This window comes from Mastacembelus armatus, chromosome 1, assembly GCF_900324485.2.
Source record: "Mastacembelus armatus chromosome 1, fMasArm1.2, whole genome shotgun sequence".
Taxonomy (NCBI): domain Eukaryota; kingdom Metazoa; phylum Chordata; class Actinopteri; order Synbranchiformes; family Mastacembelidae; genus Mastacembelus; species Mastacembelus armatus.
The window spans coordinates 22,256,002-22,272,747 of NC_046633.1; the positions used below are offsets into that span (position 1 = coordinate 22,256,002).

Here is a 16,746-nt window from a genome sequence, read left to right on the forward strand (position 1 = left end):
GGAAAATGAGACTCTGCCGTTTACCAAGTAGGATTTTACATAAAAGAAAAGCAGTTTTCTTCATGTGTGGTGTTTAAAAAAGTAGAAAATCTCCAGTAGTTGTGATTTCTTGCCTTTTTGGACGATTATAAGAAATATTAAAATTCAATTTATTTCAGACGTGGACGAGCATTAAAACCCTTGGTCTTTTCCTCCCTCTAGTGGCCGTCTGCTGGAACTGCAGCACATTTGAATTTGACAAATGAGCCTCAACGCAGATAAAAACGTCCGCTGAAAACTTTCAAAATAATGTGATTAAACCGAAGCAAAGGAAAGGACGTGAAACGATCTGGAAATGGTTTTGTTAGTATTTATTTGTCGGCATTTTCTATATTTTACCGAGAACATGGACGGGCAGGTGAACAGTCAGTAAACATGATGCCTCCTATACTTCCATTATGTTATTTAATAGTGTAACAAGGAGATCGTAAAATGAGATTTACGGTGGTTGGCACTGCGGCACTTTCAAAAACAAAGGTTTCGTGTTCGACTCCCATTTGGACGGTGAGGGGCCTTTCTGTGCAGAGTTTGCATGTTTTCTCAGTGCTCCAGCTTCCTCCCACAGCTGAAAGACATGGAGCTGGCAGTTAGGTTAGTTGGTGACTCTAAATTGCCCATAAGGTGTTTGTCAGTTTCTATGTGTCGGCTCTATGACAAACTGCTGATCTGTCCAGGGCCCCTCACCCAACGTCAGCTGGACCTGGCGCCAGATGATAAATAAAATAAGCCATATTTTTTCTTGTAGAGATAATGAATCATTTATGTGTAAAAAAATATATATATATATGTTACAAGATGCATTTATTACACTTTGGTCATTGTCTAATTACAAATCAAAATGTACCACTGTATTAGATGAATAACAGATGTGCACATACATTCAATTTTATTTGTATAGCACTAAACCACAATACAATCATCTCTAATGGCACTTTACATAGAAACCCAACAAATCCCTTATGAGCAAGCTGTCAGGTTTTCACTCACCAGGGGGGGAAAAGAGTTCTTTAAGTTTGAGCTCAAGAAGGGTGTTGAACCAGAAGAACTGAGTTTTATTAAGAGGACAAAATACAAACAAGAATCTTCAAAACTAACATTCATACGAATTATGTGACTAATTCTAATTTACTATGGAGAGTCAAAATCAGGAATCCAGCTAAAACAAGAAAAGTCAGGTAGTCAGTGAGAAGGAACACAAAACTAGGCCTTGTAACCAGGACCAATCAGGCAAGAAAAATATACTCCCTACATGTCTAGGTTGGACACTTGAACGTAAAATAATAACACAAGCTTCATCTAAATGAACATATTTCTCCAGGTCATGTCAGTTTATCAAGAATCTACTTAGCTTTACTAACTACAGAATAGCAGTACTACATCAGGCAGTCAAAGGTCAGGTTAAATCACACAGTCAGGTAATGTCTTCAGGGATCTGATAAGCTCTTCAGATAGCAGCTAGTTCTCAGGAAACTAGTTCGTCTTTCGAGAGTCCAGCGATCTGCAGGTTCCAGTGCAGGAAACAAGCTAGGTCCATGAGGTTCAAGTTGGGACCTCAGGAGTCCAGTCACATCCTCAGGAATCCAATTAGCTCCACATAAGTCCAATTTAGACTTCAGTTTGAATTGAGTTGGGTTCTTGGGAGTCATGTCAGGTCAGGAACTAAGTTGAATCCTCATGCATCAAGTACTTCAAAAACAAAAGTCACATTCTGCCTTTAAGGGTCCCTTGAACTGCCAGGTAACAAGTTTGGCCTTCCATAAACCAATAAGGCTTTCTAGGGTCAAGTTTAAAGTTCAAAAAAAGAAAAACAGACTTGGCCTCCAAGGTTCAGGAAATAAGTGTCGAGGTTCAAATAATGCCTTTAAACATCCAGGTCGAGAATCGAACAATCAAGAGTCAATTAATACCTTCAAAAGTTCAAGTTCCATCTCCAGGAACAAGAAAGGCATTTCCAGGTGCAGGTTGAGCCATCAAGAGTCATATCATGGTTCAGCAGAAACCAAGTCAGGCAGGGGTGGAGGATGAGTACCATGTAGCAACATCACAACCAAGTAAAGACATGTGGCTGCTGCTCTGCTTTTATGCAGCCAGTCACAGGTGGGGTAGGTCCAGGTGATTACCAAGTCACGTCCAGGTGAAATCAGTCAGGATAAATAAATAAGCTACCAGACACTAGGCAACATGGATACAGGAACTGGATTTTCAAAATTAAAGTTTGAGGCCGGAAGTGCAAAATCCATGGTCCTAACAGAAGCACTTGGCAACAGTGGAAAGGAAAAACTCCATTTAACAGAAAAAACCTCCAGCAGAACCAGGCTCAGTTTAGGCGGCCATCTGCCTCGACCGGTTGGGGTGAGTGGATAGAGCAGAGAGAAAAGAACAGCAACAATAAACAACAAATAGACACTGCAGGTTGGTGGGACCAGTAACTGCACATCAGCAATAAAACAGGGAGTGTACATGCATCTTTTTTCCCACCAGACTGGAAAGGGCTTATTACTATGATATTTTTAATTTAAAGTCCATATTTTTCCATTTCCATTTTTCCCAAACAATATTATTGAACTGTACAGATTAGGTACACATCAGGCAAGAAAGCAGATCTTAAAAATGATGACATGAATTGTAACAAAAACTAAGAAAGACCTGTCCAACAATGTGCTGCTTAATGTTGTGATGGTCAGCTGTTGTGTATATTTCTTTATTATATACTGATTGTGAGACACCTACAGTACTTACAATTGAAATAGCACTCCAGTGGTTGCTCATAGAGGAATGGGCGAATTGATGCGGGCCTGTGAGCAGAAGACAACGCCTGAAAAGAAGTTAAAGACGACCCAGATGGGACTCGAACCCACAATCCCCAGCTCCGGAGGCTGATGCCTTATCCATTAGGCCACTGGGTCATTACGTAGCTCTTTTCCAAAAATAGCCTTTATCAAGTAAAAAAAACAAACGCATATAACACGTATATTGTATCGGTGGACAAGTAACACTGAAAGAAAATTATTTTAAGGTAAGTGTATATTACCCACGTTTAACTAGACGCGTCAACAATCGCTGCAAAAGCCCACAACTACAAAAAGCCGTCCGATAAAGCTGCGGCCACGAAATCTCGCGATACTCACAGCAGTTACTTTGACAACGGCTTTGTTGTTTGGGAAATGGGAGGTGTTTGTTTTCCAACTGACCAATGAGAAGTCAGGAAAAGACAGGGCGGTCTGTAGATGACGTCACGTCTATTAAAAAAAAACACATCTCTAACTAAGGTACGTATGTTGCACATGTTCTGCGGCTAAATATCCCTTTTAATCATATTAATGTGCTACTTGAATTGTTGCTTTGAAGGTTATTGTCGTCTCATATATATATGCGTATGGTTTGAATGTGTAAGTTTTGTTTTAATGAGTTTTAGCGGGATTTGGGTGTTGGTTTACCATGTGAGGGGCCACATGGTGTTAGATAACTGGCTTGGCAAGAAAAGCCAACAGTTAACTGCTAATTCGGCGACTGCTAAGTAGGCTAGCTCCCAGAGTTTAGCAAAGGACGCCAATGAAAGTGGCCTTTGGTACGGCCGTTTAGTTTTTAACGATAAATGATGATGTTTCCGCAGAGCGTCTGTAACGTTAGTGGAACCGATCGTCCTGCCCAACGCCCCGAGATGTCAGCTGGTCCCGACAGTGGAGCTCGACTCACCCAGTTCAAAAACAAAGGGAAAGATGCCAATGTAAGATCCGACAACAACACCCAGCGTCACAGCACAAACTATGCAGCAAACCCTACTGACTGCTGCCTATTGTTGTTGTTTTTTTCATGGGCTTCAACGTTTTCAGGAGCTAAGACGCAGGAGAGCCGAAGTCAACGTGGAGCTGCGAAAAGCAAAGAAAGACGATCAGATCCTGAAGAGAAGAAATGTCCACAGTCTCCTGGACGAGCCGACCTCTCCTCTGCAGGAGAAAGATCCCAACGCACAGGTAAATAAATCATCAAGGTCCTGATTCACACAGTAGTTTGTCTGGGAAAACGTCCCTGACATAAATACAGATGGTTTCCCTATGTTTTCCTATGAATGAACTATATTAGCCACTGGTGACAATCCACCCAGAGAAAAAGCATCAACAATGTGAGTCTTAAAGGTTGATATAAATTGAGGTCAACCTGCTCTGTTTGCACACATGGCCATATATCAGTGAGTAACTTAGAGCAAACTTGAGTGTCCACCTTACTGATAACAACAAGGTCATCCAGACTATTCCATTTCATTTTAAAATATAAAGTATATATGAATTCAGTGGGTATGGTCAGCAATTCCTTAGCATGATATAAAAGCTTTGAATTTACACACTTAAACATATTCCAAGCATGTCCCACTAATTGTTGTGGGGTAACTGCTATTTGATCCTTTTCTCTTTCTGTTTCCATAGCCTCCTCAGTACTGGTCTGTGGAGGAGATTGTTGGAGGTGTAAACAGCCAGAATCCAGATCATCAGCTCCAGGCCACACAGGCAGCCAGGTGAAAGGATTTTGACTGAAGAGTTGAATGTGCTACTGTAATAAACGCCATCCTGTCTTATTGTTGTTGCATTTATGCTTGAACAGACTCTAGACAACTATCCCCTTGGAGTATAGCACTTGGCTTGTTTCTGTTAAGTTGATGACCAGTTTCTGTTTTTGTGTTTTTTCCTCATATACAGAAAGCTCCTCTCCAGAGAAAAGCATCCACCGATTGACAGCATCATTGCTGTCGGACTCATCCCGAGGTTTGTTAGTTTTCTGGCATTGTCTGAATGTCCGCCCATCCAGTTTGAGGCAGCTTGGGCCCTGACTAACATTGCCTCAGGTACATCAGAACAGACCACTGCCGTAGTGGAAGGGGGGGCCATCCCAGCATTCATTAGCCTGGTGACATCACCCCACCCACACATCAGCGAGCAGGCCATTTGGGCCCTGGGTAACATTGCAGGTAGGCTGACAGTACTTGTCTCTCTGTGTTTGACATAACTGTTTATCTTAAGTTGCTGCATTACTGTGTCCATACGTTGTTCTTTTATTGTTATTGTGTGTAGTTCTGCTTCTTTTGTTTTAACTTAAGGTGTTGGTCTCTAACAGGCTGCAAAAATAAATCAATTAATGTATAAGGGCATGCTGTAAAACAAGGTTTCTTGAAAGGGCCACTGCTCAAAGGTGGTTCATGTTCAGTAATAAAAAGTTATGAAACCATGGTCTATTAAGAGTATGAGGATCATGGAAAACAGCCCTGTTGTGTTATGGTAATGTAATAATAACATGAAGCAAAGTATTTCAATGTAGGACTTCCTCTAAAATACTCAACCAAATTATACTCCTTTCATGGTAATGCTCATCAGAAACCCTTAGTAGTTTTCATGATTTTCATATGTATTTTTCAATACTCAGGTGATGGCTCCAACTACAGAGATCTAGTGATCAAACATGGTGGTCTCCAGCCACTGCTGGCCCTGCTGGCGGCCCCTGACCTGTCTGTGCTTCCCGTGAGTTGCCATCTCTAATCCTGATTCCACTGCTGGGTTTAATACATCTTTTTTGAGATGTTGTATGTATACAAACAGATACATACAGACGGTAGTTGACAGATACACAACTGACTGGATTGTTGTCCAGTGTGGTCAGGAGTGCATGTATAGTGTGTTGACATACAGAAAAATTCAATGGTTTGGGGTCACCCTCTTTTTTTTCCCACTTCAGTTGTCTCAGTTTTTATGTAAAAATAAAATAAAATAAACATTATTATTATTGTTATTATTATCATTATTGCTGTTGTCATCATTATTATTGCCATTGTTTACTTAATTTCATTCTACATTATAGTAAACTGCAGAGATTTTTATAGCAAACCCAAATTTGTAGTGATCTCTTACTTTTGACCTTTAGTGTGCGTGTTCCTCTTTCTTGTGTTTTGGCTGCCGTTGTACATCTGTTTGATTTGATCTGATGAGTTCCTCACTATACTTATCAGTAAATAGCAATGAGGAAGTGAACACACCAAGAAAACTTTGCAATTATTATTTTTTTACGTAACTAATTGTAACTATGAAATAAAACAGTGTGTGTATTGTTATTATTGTTGACTGTAACTTTTGATGTTTTGTTTAAATCCATTGCCTTTCTGTTGTTTGGCCTGTTACTCATATAATTACAGGCCTGGCATAATTGTGTTTCAGTTCACTTTAGACGTTTTTTCTTTTTGGCATCTAGTGTCAACAGGATTTACCAGCCTGTCATGTTTAAGCCTTTCATTCCTGTTCAGCTGAGAAGCCAAATTGCTCAATAGCTCCTACTGTAACAAAGCATTTACTGAGTATTTATTTCAGTTTGCAGTTGTACTTGGTAGTAAATATTTACTATTGAAAGTCATTGAAATCCTAGACCTTCTAAAATTCCTGAGGTTAAGGGTAAACACCGAAGTTGTTCTGTTTGGAAGTGGCAATGTGAATAAACATGAGTGTTGTCACTGTCATGTTTAATCTTACGCCAGCAATTTTTATGTTATGACACTAAAATATTTGCTTGATCCACCCTTCCAGTCCGGCTACCTGCGCAATGTCACCTGGACGCTGTCCAACCTGTGCCGGAACAAGAACCCGGCACCTCCTCTGACAGCAGTGCAGCAGCTGCTTCCGGCCCTGGTACGCCTCCTGCACCACGATGACAGGGAGGTCCTGGCTGACACCTGCTGGGCTGTTTCCTATCTGACCGATGGTTCCAATGAGAGGATAGAGGTGGTGGTGCAGGCAGGCCTGGTTCCCCGCCTGGTACAGCTTCTTGTCTGTGGGGAGCTGTCCATTGTGGTATGTGTCTGTGAGTTTTTGAAGCCTGAAAGTTACTGTTGTTATATTTGAAGATGCAGTTAGTGCACTGACTATAGTCCTCATGGTCATTTAGTACAACATTGTCAGAAGTCAGAAGAATTATCTTCACTGAGCCAGAGTAATTACTCTCTTTATTCAATTTCTGCCATCATAACAGTTTGAATCTCAGTGATCTTTAATACAACATACCTCAACATAAAATTGAAGCAAACCACTTCCACTCTTTGTCTTTCAAACATCTGTTCTCATTGTTTCTCTCAATATTTTCATCCGTCATATGAATTTAGGCTTATTAAAAGTTTGTTCACTCCTGCACTACGAGAGGAGGGTATTGTGTGCAGCAGGCATCCAAAACTGAAAATCAAGTTGTTCTGCTTTTTAGTTGTTCTGCATTGTTAGTGGCTTAAGATACGCATGCCAAATTATAAAAGCAACATGTGACATGCAGTGTTTAACTATCAAATTATAATCATTCTCATCACCCTCTTCTTTCCTATATATTATTTTTAAATAGTTAGTTCTTAAAGTAATTGATGTGATTTCCTTTATCACCCAGACTCCGTCCCTCCGGTCCCTTGGCAACATTGTGACTGGGACAGATGAGCAGACCCAGTGTGTGCTGAATGCAGGTGCCCTGGCGATGTTCCCTAGCCTGCTGCGCCACCAAAAGCCCAACATCCAGAAAGAGGCAGCCTGGACGGTGTCCAACATCACCGCTGGCAAGGACACCCAAATTCAGGAGGTCATCAATGCAGGCCTGATTCCCATCCTGGTGGAGCTCCTCCAAAAGGTAGAGTAGACAGAAAATATAGCTGAACATTTATCAATTGATAAGTCAAGTTATATTTTCATTATAGATTAGTGTGGGAAAAGGTTGTCCTCTGCATTTAAATACGTCACTAGTACATGTCTATGCTTTTCTCAGGCCTAAAACATCAGATGTATTTTTCTTTTTAGGCCGACTATAAGACCCAGAAGGAGGCAGTGTGGGCTGTCACCAATTATACCAGTGGCGGAACAGTATCACAAGTGGCCTACCTTGTCCACTGCAATGTTCTGGAGCCTCTGCTCAATCTGCTGACAGCCAAAGACAGCAAGATCATCTTAGTCATCTTGGATGCAGTCTACAATATTTTACAGGTACATTGCTAAGGCTTAAAGACAGTCTGTGTTTTTATACAGTTTGGTAGCTGCTAGTATGCATCTTAGCTCTGCTAATGATGATGAGATGAGAGATGAGATTGGAAGTTCAGGTACTGGCCAGCTCAGTTACAAATACAGCCTGAGAGCTGGTAGTCTGTTTGAAAGCAGCTGTTTTAATTATGAGTCACCTTGACGGGCTAATGAGTGAACATACCACTGAGCTACATAGTTTAGAGGCTGGTCAAAAAATGCAAGTAGGAGTTCAATTAGAGGTAACCTGGTTGTGTTATAGTGTGAGGGGTGTGCTCGTATATTTTCAATGAATAAAACACTCGCCTAACAATTATATTGGTCAATGTTGAAATCACAATTATTTAACTCACTGACTGTATAAAAATGTTGCATCTATTGAACTTAACATCAATAATACCAGGGAAATTTAAATGAATTTTATCAGATAAGGAAAATGAAGGAAACTATTTTTAATAGTTTTTTTATTTCCTTTCCTCACAGATGGCATTTAAAACTGGCGAGGTTGAGAAACTGTGCCTAATGATTGAGGAGTTGGGTGGTTTGGACAAGATTGAAGCACTACAGTCCCATGGCAATGAAGCTGTCTACAAGTCCTCTCTTAACATCATAGACAGATTCTTCTCTGAGGACGTAAGTCTTACTGATAATATGGGTCACTTCAGGCTACCTGCTAAAATTTGATGGATTAGTCCAGTAGGTTTAAGTAGACTAATGAGTTTACTCTGGAGAGCGATTACAACCAGTGTTGAAACCATCTATAGCAAACTTGAATTTTGAAAAGTGACGTTCCTGGCTGTTTCTAGGGATTTTCTTCTGTATATCTTATATTTTTGTTTCTGTTATTAAAATCCATGGTATAAGCTGAATTTGCACAGAGTATGTAAAGGACTATTGCGCAGTGTTACTAAATCTTTTTTGTGATACCAACCAACCACTTTCTTCAACAGTTAAAGTGTACAAACACAAACACTGAAAAAATGAAAAGACTGACAGAATACATATGTGAATTTTGCTGCATGTCTCGGTTTAAATGACATAAGGCTACGTTCATTGTACCAACATTATCATTAAAATTTTATTTTTCTCACATGATCTGCCTTTAATATAAACCAGTTCACACCAGATCCTTTGGTATCTGACAGAAATGGTCCTCATCCATGAAACCATCCCCATGCTAAACCACAGTTAAGCCTCTGTTTGTGCCCTTCATGTCTTTCAGAATCAGGATGACGAGTCTGTGGTTCCTGAGGCTAGAGCGGACTGCTATGCCTTCCAGATCCCCGACGACAAAGGAACTTTCGACTTTTAACACGTCCATTTAGATCTTTGTATCATTAAGAAAAGAATATTCTTACCTTGTTTATATTTTTAGACATTTGATCCTTGTACATAACGGTACAAAGACAAATAAAACATAAAAAAAATATTTGTAAATAAATTTTATTCATGCATAATGTTTTTGCTTGATTTATTTTGTGAAAAGATGTGTAGGAGTCAAGAACCATTATGACGGGTCTGCGTTACCAGTAGGTGGCACTGTGCTTATTCTTTACACTTTCTGTGAACCTACCTGTTATAAGGACTCTGTTGTGTCTTTAGTCCACGGATTTGGATTTGGAAAATTGATTTGGTGTTTAAATGTCACAGTATAGGTCCATGAGGCCTCAGGAGCGTCCAGGATTGAGCAGAACCAGGTCAATAAACTTGATGTCAGAATTATTGTGGACCTGCATCTACCTACTCTTCAGAAAAAAAATAAAACTACATTCTTCTTGTGGCTAATTGATTCATGGTGGAAATCAATAAGTTTATAAAAGCGGTGTGGTAATTTGATTGTTTAATGTGATTGCAGCTTGATTTTCGGTCGCTCCTGGTGTTTTTACATAAACCATAAGACATGGACTGGCATATATATATATTATATATATTAGACTTTGGAAATTGCGAATGGCACATTGTTTGAAAAAGATTTTTTAAAGCCCATAAACACTTCAGGGTTCGTTGAAACATTTACCGTGCTCATAACTGATTGATTTTCTACTGCTCCTAGTGTTGATTATATTCACTAGTGATGTATTTTGATTGGAAATGAAAATCAATTAACCCTGGGTAATAATACTCAGATATGTTGCTTGTTTCATACACGTCCAAATAATCCACATCAATATGTCCAGATTAAGACCGGAAAAGATTTTACATTCGAAAATAAAATCACAGAATCGTTGTACCTCTGTAGCAAGTTAAGAAAAAGTGTTCATCATTGTTTTTACTGGTGTGTAACTTAATACGAGACAATACCTGTAATTTGTTTGACTAAGGTTTCTCCACAGATGTAAAAGCGCTAAAAGTAGTGAATTTGATATGTTAGTTTCTCTAAGCAAATTCATTAAGGATGATTTAGGTGAATGAATATATACATTTACAATAACCATGTCTTTTGTTTCTTGCCAGGATGAAAAAAATGAGCACATTTGTTTGGCGGTGCTTTTACTTTGAACAATCGTACCGGATGTGCGGTTCCGTCCCTGCCGTAGCGCCACAGTTCTCCGTCAGCCACTAACTTCAGTCTGAGCTGCTCGGACTGGGTAGACGCCTGTCCCGATGGGGGGCAAACCGCTGACTGGGTTTATCTCCGCGGAATGAGCGACATTCGGGGATGCAACTGCTTGTATTTTTACGGAAGAGCGGCTGAAGATGAGAGAGTTGTCCCAGCGATGTGTTGATGACACGGCTCTGCTGCACAGACAGTCGGCGTGACTTGCTATGGTGATACAAGCTAACCCCAAGCTAACACAGGGATTGTTTTGGGAGATAGCTTTCTGAAAAAAAAAACTGACACGGTGACCCATGAAGTAGACAGTTTTTATGTGAATTTTCATCAAGCTGGAACACAAAGGGGAATGTCTAACCAAGGAGTGAGGAGAAATGGCCCAGTAAAGCTGCGGTTGACAGGTAAGCGAGTTTAAACCCCCTAGGAAACGCTAGCAAGTTAGCCTGCTAGCGAACCAGGCTAACCAACGTCTGCCGTTGATACAGCTGGGGGGGGGGGGGGCAACAAATCCCCTCATATGTTAAGTTTTGATTTTATCGCATTTAATTAGTTTAATTTTAACTGAATCTAAGTCGCTATCATTGAAAAGCAGCGAATGAGCCTGGCTCTTTCATAAACATTAGCTGCGGCAACAACGCTTTCCCTCCGCCGTTAGTCCTGACTGCTTTTCCCCTGAGCATCGTTATCACTGTTTTTCCGGCTGGTTTTAATGAAAAAGCTTTATATCGTCATGTCTGAGCTAATGCTCTTTAACTCCTATCGGCTTGGTTTGTGTGGATATTCTAATCACTAGTTTATCTGACGTTATGTCGCCATTCAAACGCTGCTAACGCTATATCACGACTATCGTTAGGACGTGTTCTCTTATGCCATGTTCTGAGGGAACTTCAGGATTTAGCTAACTTTAGAGGACATAGCTACTCTCTGTCTTAGAAGAACTTCATATTGCTTCCTAAAGTAACCCAGGTTATGCTTTTTGAAACTAGACAGAGGGTTTCTGGGTTAACCTGCGGAGATGTGGGTTTACTATGAGGAGAATTGCCATCTGTGGCATTTTATGTTTAACCTGAACTGGTGTTTGTTTATACAGGAAGCAGATTTACACATTTTCAGCCACATGGTCGTCTGGTGGCTAACACGTCAAATGGTAAATGTGATGGTGTGTAGTAGCCGTGGCTGCTCAAACCGAAGGACTAAAATTGTCTCATTCTCAGCTGATGTTTTGCATTTGTTGTATACCGTTTGATACCACATGATAGATTAGCAACAAGTATTCTGTTATGGTATGGTTATTGTTAGCGTGGGCTACATCATGTGAATGCATTGTCTTCTCCTTCTATCCAGTGGGCTGCAAGTGAACGGCAGGTTAGTTTACCCAGGAAAGTAAATTATACTGTGAAATGAACGCTCATAACTCAAACACCAACCCAGTTGTCCTTCCAGCTTAACTGCCCTGGGTGTCGTTTTTTTTTTTTTAACCCCTCCTTATGGGGACAGCATTTAAATGGGCCGCAGTGGTCTTCAGACAGAATGCCAGGAATGTGAGTCCTCAGAGAGGAAATGTGAGTCTTTCCCAATCACAGACATCCTCTGTCTGTCCTTCGTTAGAGATGAAGGATAAGGAAGAGGCTTGTGTGAGGGCAGAGAGAAATTGCGATTCAAATGGCAGGAGGAAACCTGATCAATGATCACTGATGCTTAGCCTTACATGTGTGTATGGTTGTGGCCACACTTAATTTATGTGTCTGACAGTGTGTGCATTTAGACCTAACATTGCAAACCAATGTAGTCCAGTTTCACTGTCTGCTCTGTGGTCTCAGTTTGCATTTTATTTTTTGGTGTGTCAGAAAGAAGGGCAATTGGCTTAACAATAAGTTTGGATCTAATGAAGTTAGGGTGTTTGGAACAATTATAGTGCCTCCAGGTTTTTTCAAGTTGTGTTTTGCTCAGGTTTAGCCTTTTAGGTTAATAGAGCAGTTTATTTAATAATCACTGCACTTATGGCACATTAGCTCAAATTATACTGTGCATGTCACCTTGTTTGTATGATCCTCATCTTTGTAAGAAAAAATACAATATATTAGTTAAACTTAATCACTCAACAGGCTGCATTAAAATTAGTATTTGAAGTCAGGTTCATACCAAAAGGTGTACTGTCATTATGGTTGTTGACTTGTTGAAGTACTGTTTGAATGCATCTGTCATTTGTAGTTTATAGCCTTATTTCTGTTTCCCAGTCCAGCATTTTTGTTGGTGACCATATGTTTCTAAGCATAAGCTGTTCAAATCAGACAGACAGTGGCTCTGTGTCACTTTTTCCTTTTGAATGTTATTTTAATCACAATTCTTTTGCATAATTATGAATTTCAAAGTTTTTTTTCTGATTTGCTAGTAACATTTTAGTAAATTACTGTTTGCTTTACCTCCAACCTTTCCTATTGGCTTTGTGTGGGTGGCTAGAGGTCTTTGGAGAGACACCACTAAAACTAATTACTGTGCTGTCACCAGTAACACTTATATCTCTTTACCACTGGGGCAAATTACCCCTGCAGTGGCTCTCACTTTATTCATTTGCATCTTGCTGTTTCAGCCACAAGTCTGCACTTTATCTACTAAGTTTTATTGAAAAATAACCATATTAGTATGGCTATTTCAAACTGAAACACATCTCCTGTCTGTTTTTTTTATGTGTTTTGGTCTTGAAATCCTCTTCCACCTGAGTGAAGCTTTTCCTATGTAAGTGTTAGAGATTGAATTTTAAGTCTGCTGTTAGTGTGGCACCTTCACTGGCATCCCCTCTCCTCACGTTAGTGGATTAAAATTTGCGTAGGGTTGGCTTACACACTGCATGATTTTGGCTTGACTTGTCCACAGTTTAGTCATCCCACCCTACATTTAAATGTGACAAATGCTTTTTTGGAGCTCCTTCTTGTGTCTAACACATTTATCTGGGACAGCTGCTTGTGATGCTGAAATTAATAATAATAATAATAAAAAAACTTTCTAGTTTTGAGCACTGGTGTGTCATCGTGTCCCTACAGAACTTGCTTCCAAGCTTGTAAAAGAGAGCAATCTTGGACTTTGAGTGCTGTTATTCCTAGCATTGCAGGGAAGTGACAGTTGGTGTAGTTTCTGTTTTGTCTCTTTCACAGTGAGAGCTAGTATATGATTTACTGAAATCGAACAAGAACACAGTGCTTTCCCTTATTGTGTTTAACTGGGTGGAATCTGGACTTTCTCTAAAGTGAATGACATAAAATGTACGAGGGAATGGATACATCTCTTGCCCTGTTTCAAATATGGCCTTTTTGGCTGCACTATGCAGTGTTTGCTTTAGTTCATAGGAAAGGAGTCATTCTATGTGATCCATTTCCTCCATTAGCCTCCAGTTGGCACGCAGTTAGCAGGGAATGACTGGAAGAATCATCTCAGGATTCTTCCTGTTCTGTTTGAGTGCATGACACTCAGGCAAGTTGGGAAACCCACATGTACATTTTTCATTTGCTGTCATGCTCGTGCGTGCGTGCGTGTGTGGTCCGTCCACCTCAGTTTAACGTTTTAGGCAGCTAGAGCTGGAGGTTGTGTGTTTAGAAGGGCAGGAAAGCCAGGAAGCTGGTGATTAAGATAAAGATCCAGTCTCTGGCCCTGGATTAGCACCAGGGCAGAGTGCATTTTAGGGAAATTATCAGGGGTCACTGCCTCAGCATTCACTGCCAGCCTTCAGAAGGTATAGCTGTGTGTGTCAGCTTGTTTGTATGTGCAAGCACAATGTTTGTGTTCTTAAAAAAGAAGACAAACGCACTTTCATGCGCACATGCACAAAGAACCACTCATACACAATTGAGCTGCCACAGGATGTACTGTCAGCACGCAATGCTGAGCTAAGTTAGACCTGTCAGCTTCCCAAAAGAATGAGGAATGAATGTTACTGTGTGATATGGTAGGAGGGAGAAAGTGTCAGGAAGCATCAAGTTATGATTCTTACTGCAAGTTGTAATATATTAGGTATTATAGACATGCTTTGTTCACATTACAATGCTAGAATTTTAAAAAGTATGATTAGACATGCCTTTGTGTATTATTTGCAACATCCAAATGTGTGTTTGCCTGACTCTGCTAGGGGTGTTATTCATGTTCCTTTGTATATAGTCCACAATGTTAAAATCATTATAACTACAGTCTTTGGCTCTTTTTTTTTTTTTTTTTTTACCCTCAGCTTGACTGGATTTAGTTGCCAGTATTATGTCAGCAGTATGTCTGCTTGGCCTACGATTTGAATGAAAGTTGATTGTATAGTGATAGTCACATTTAATCAAAACACTGTGAACTGATGGTAGTGTGGGGAGTTGGACTATGCATTTGCTCATGTAATTTATTTTGATATGTCTCTGTAACTTTTTGTCTTTAAACAATACCGAGTTTTGACGGTTAAAATGTGGACCAGAGTTAGTGATTATGATTCATCAGCACACAATGGATGTGAGTCATGCAGTGACGTCTTTTTGTATTGGTCGCTATTTTGTTTATCCCTGGCACTGTCTTAATTTATGGTAGAAAGTACAGTTTGACCTAGTTATGAGGCAATTAATAGCCACTGCTCAAACTTCCTGGTTGCTGCAGAAATTGCCTTTAGGGTTACTGGACTGGTATTTATATTTTCACCAAATCTGTCCATGTGTGCTACTGCACACACTCGTTAAGAAATATGGGGTGAAAATGTTAGAAAATATCAGCTGCATCAACATTACCTGCTGCCTTTCCAGAAAATCAAACATCTGACCTCTGAAATGAGAGAGAAGTGACGCAGATTCATAGCAAAAACACAGAACCCATGTAGAAGGCTTCTTATAAACCTGAGCTATGCATACACTCACATGCACTCATACTTTTAAATATTCTGTATGTACATCATATCAATACTCCACCACTTTGAAAATGCAGGGTGTTGTTTCTGGAGGTTAGTGGTGAATTTAATGGTCCACTGTTTTCCTGAAGCTGGATTTTTTTTTTTTTTTTTTTAAATCAAGAACACACAAGACTATGGTGTGTTGAAACTTTGATGCTCATATTTCCATACTGCTTACCTCTGGCTTTCCTTTACTCTTTGACCTAGCTCTGTTTTTTTCCTGAGCTTGTCTGTCACTGTGATTTCTGAACAGGCAGTGTAGCACCATGTGCACTCTTTGTCTCAGAGATTAGTGAGGCACGTGTGTCTATAAAGGTGTTTTCAACTTTGAGAGCCTGCACGTGTGTATACAATACACTGCTGCTTGATACAGTGTGTGTGTTAGTGTATGTGTATGTACTTCAGCTCAAACATTTTAAAAGTAATCTGTCAAGACAAGAGAGCAGCTCATGTGGGGCAGTCCTCAGATGCCGCTAGTAGCCACTCTCATGTCAGTGTTACTTCGATCAGCTCATCTTATCTCTTATAGCATTTGAGGTAGCACATTTTCTTTAGTGTTAAAGTCCTGTCCAGTTTCTGTCCCCTTCAGCTCTTTAACATGCTCCCCTTTGTTTGCTTCTGCCAGATTGCACTGGATACTAATTTCCTAAGTGCAGCAACTTTCCTAATACCCAGAGATCTTAACCCACGTTGTCACAGTCAAAATCTTTGTCTTTTCTTCCTTGAAATATTTCCACACAACAGTGGAGATATTTGTCGAGGTTTTCTGGGAGTGGCTCCTAATGTAATTGCAAAGAAAATATGAATTGTAGTTTGAAAGTGTTGACTTTGACTGTAACTGCATTTTTGAGGCTGATCTCAATATTAATGGTTAAAACTTTACGCCTCAATGTAAAACAGTGACTGCATCTTATTTGTATCCCAAGCTAAATATACTGATAAAACTTCAGCATACAGTGCATTCAGAAAATATTCAGATCCCCTTCACTTTTTTTCAGTTTTGTTATGTTGCAGTTATTTAAATTAATTTTTTCTCATTAATCCACATGACAAAGTGAAAAGAGAATTTATGTTGAGTGGACCCACCTGTGGTAAATTAAATTGATTGGATATGAAAGGCACACATCTCTCTATAGAAGGCCTCACAGCTGGCAATGCATATCAGAGCAAAAACCAAGCCATGAAGTCAAAGGAACTGTCTGCAGAGATCAGAGACAGGATTGTTG

The 16,746-nt window shown here is 39.9% G+C and overlaps 2 protein-coding genes and 1 non-coding gene across 4 annotated transcripts in view; 2 read left to right on the top strand and 1 right to left on the bottom strand.

Annotated features, from left to right (window-relative positions):
* Positions 1 to 2,872: 2,872 nt before the first annotated feature.
* On the bottom strand, positions 2,873 to 2,945 carry trnar-ccg (transfer RNA arginine (anticodon CCG)). The gene has a single exon. It is a non-coding gene; the product is annotated as a tRNA-Arg (tRNA).
* A 322-nt stretch (positions 2,946 to 3,267) lies between these two features.
* On the top strand, positions 3,268 to 9,519 carry LOC113128441 (importin subunit alpha-1). The gene is made up of 11 exons (XM_026303780.1): positions 3,268 to 3,308; positions 3,653 to 3,766; positions 3,873 to 4,013; positions 4,464 to 4,552; positions 4,734 to 5,002; positions 5,455 to 5,549; positions 6,603 to 6,866; positions 7,444 to 7,677; positions 7,845 to 8,027; positions 8,544 to 8,693; positions 9,283 to 9,519. The coding sequence occupies exons 2-11, from the start codon at positions 3,701 to 3,703 to the stop codon at positions 9,370 to 9,372; spliced, it is 1,581 nt and encodes a 526-aa protein (XP_026159565.1). The 5' UTR covers positions 3,268 to 3,308; positions 3,653 to 3,700; the 3' UTR covers positions 9,373 to 9,519.
* A 499-nt stretch (positions 9,520 to 10,018) lies between these two features.
* LOC113128155 (E3 ubiquitin-protein ligase SMURF2) overlaps positions 10,019 to 16,746 on the top strand; it is a 56,763-nt gene continuing 50,035 nt past the window's right edge. For both annotated transcript variants that reach the window (XM_026303234.1, XM_026303235.1), the window contains exon 1: positions 10,019 to 11,015. In XM_026303234.1, coding sequence (XP_026159019.1) covers positions 10,964 to 11,015 — 52 coding nt within the window. In that variant the 5' untranslated portion in view covers positions 10,019 to 10,963. The remainder of the gene's footprint in view (positions 11,016 to 16,746) is intronic.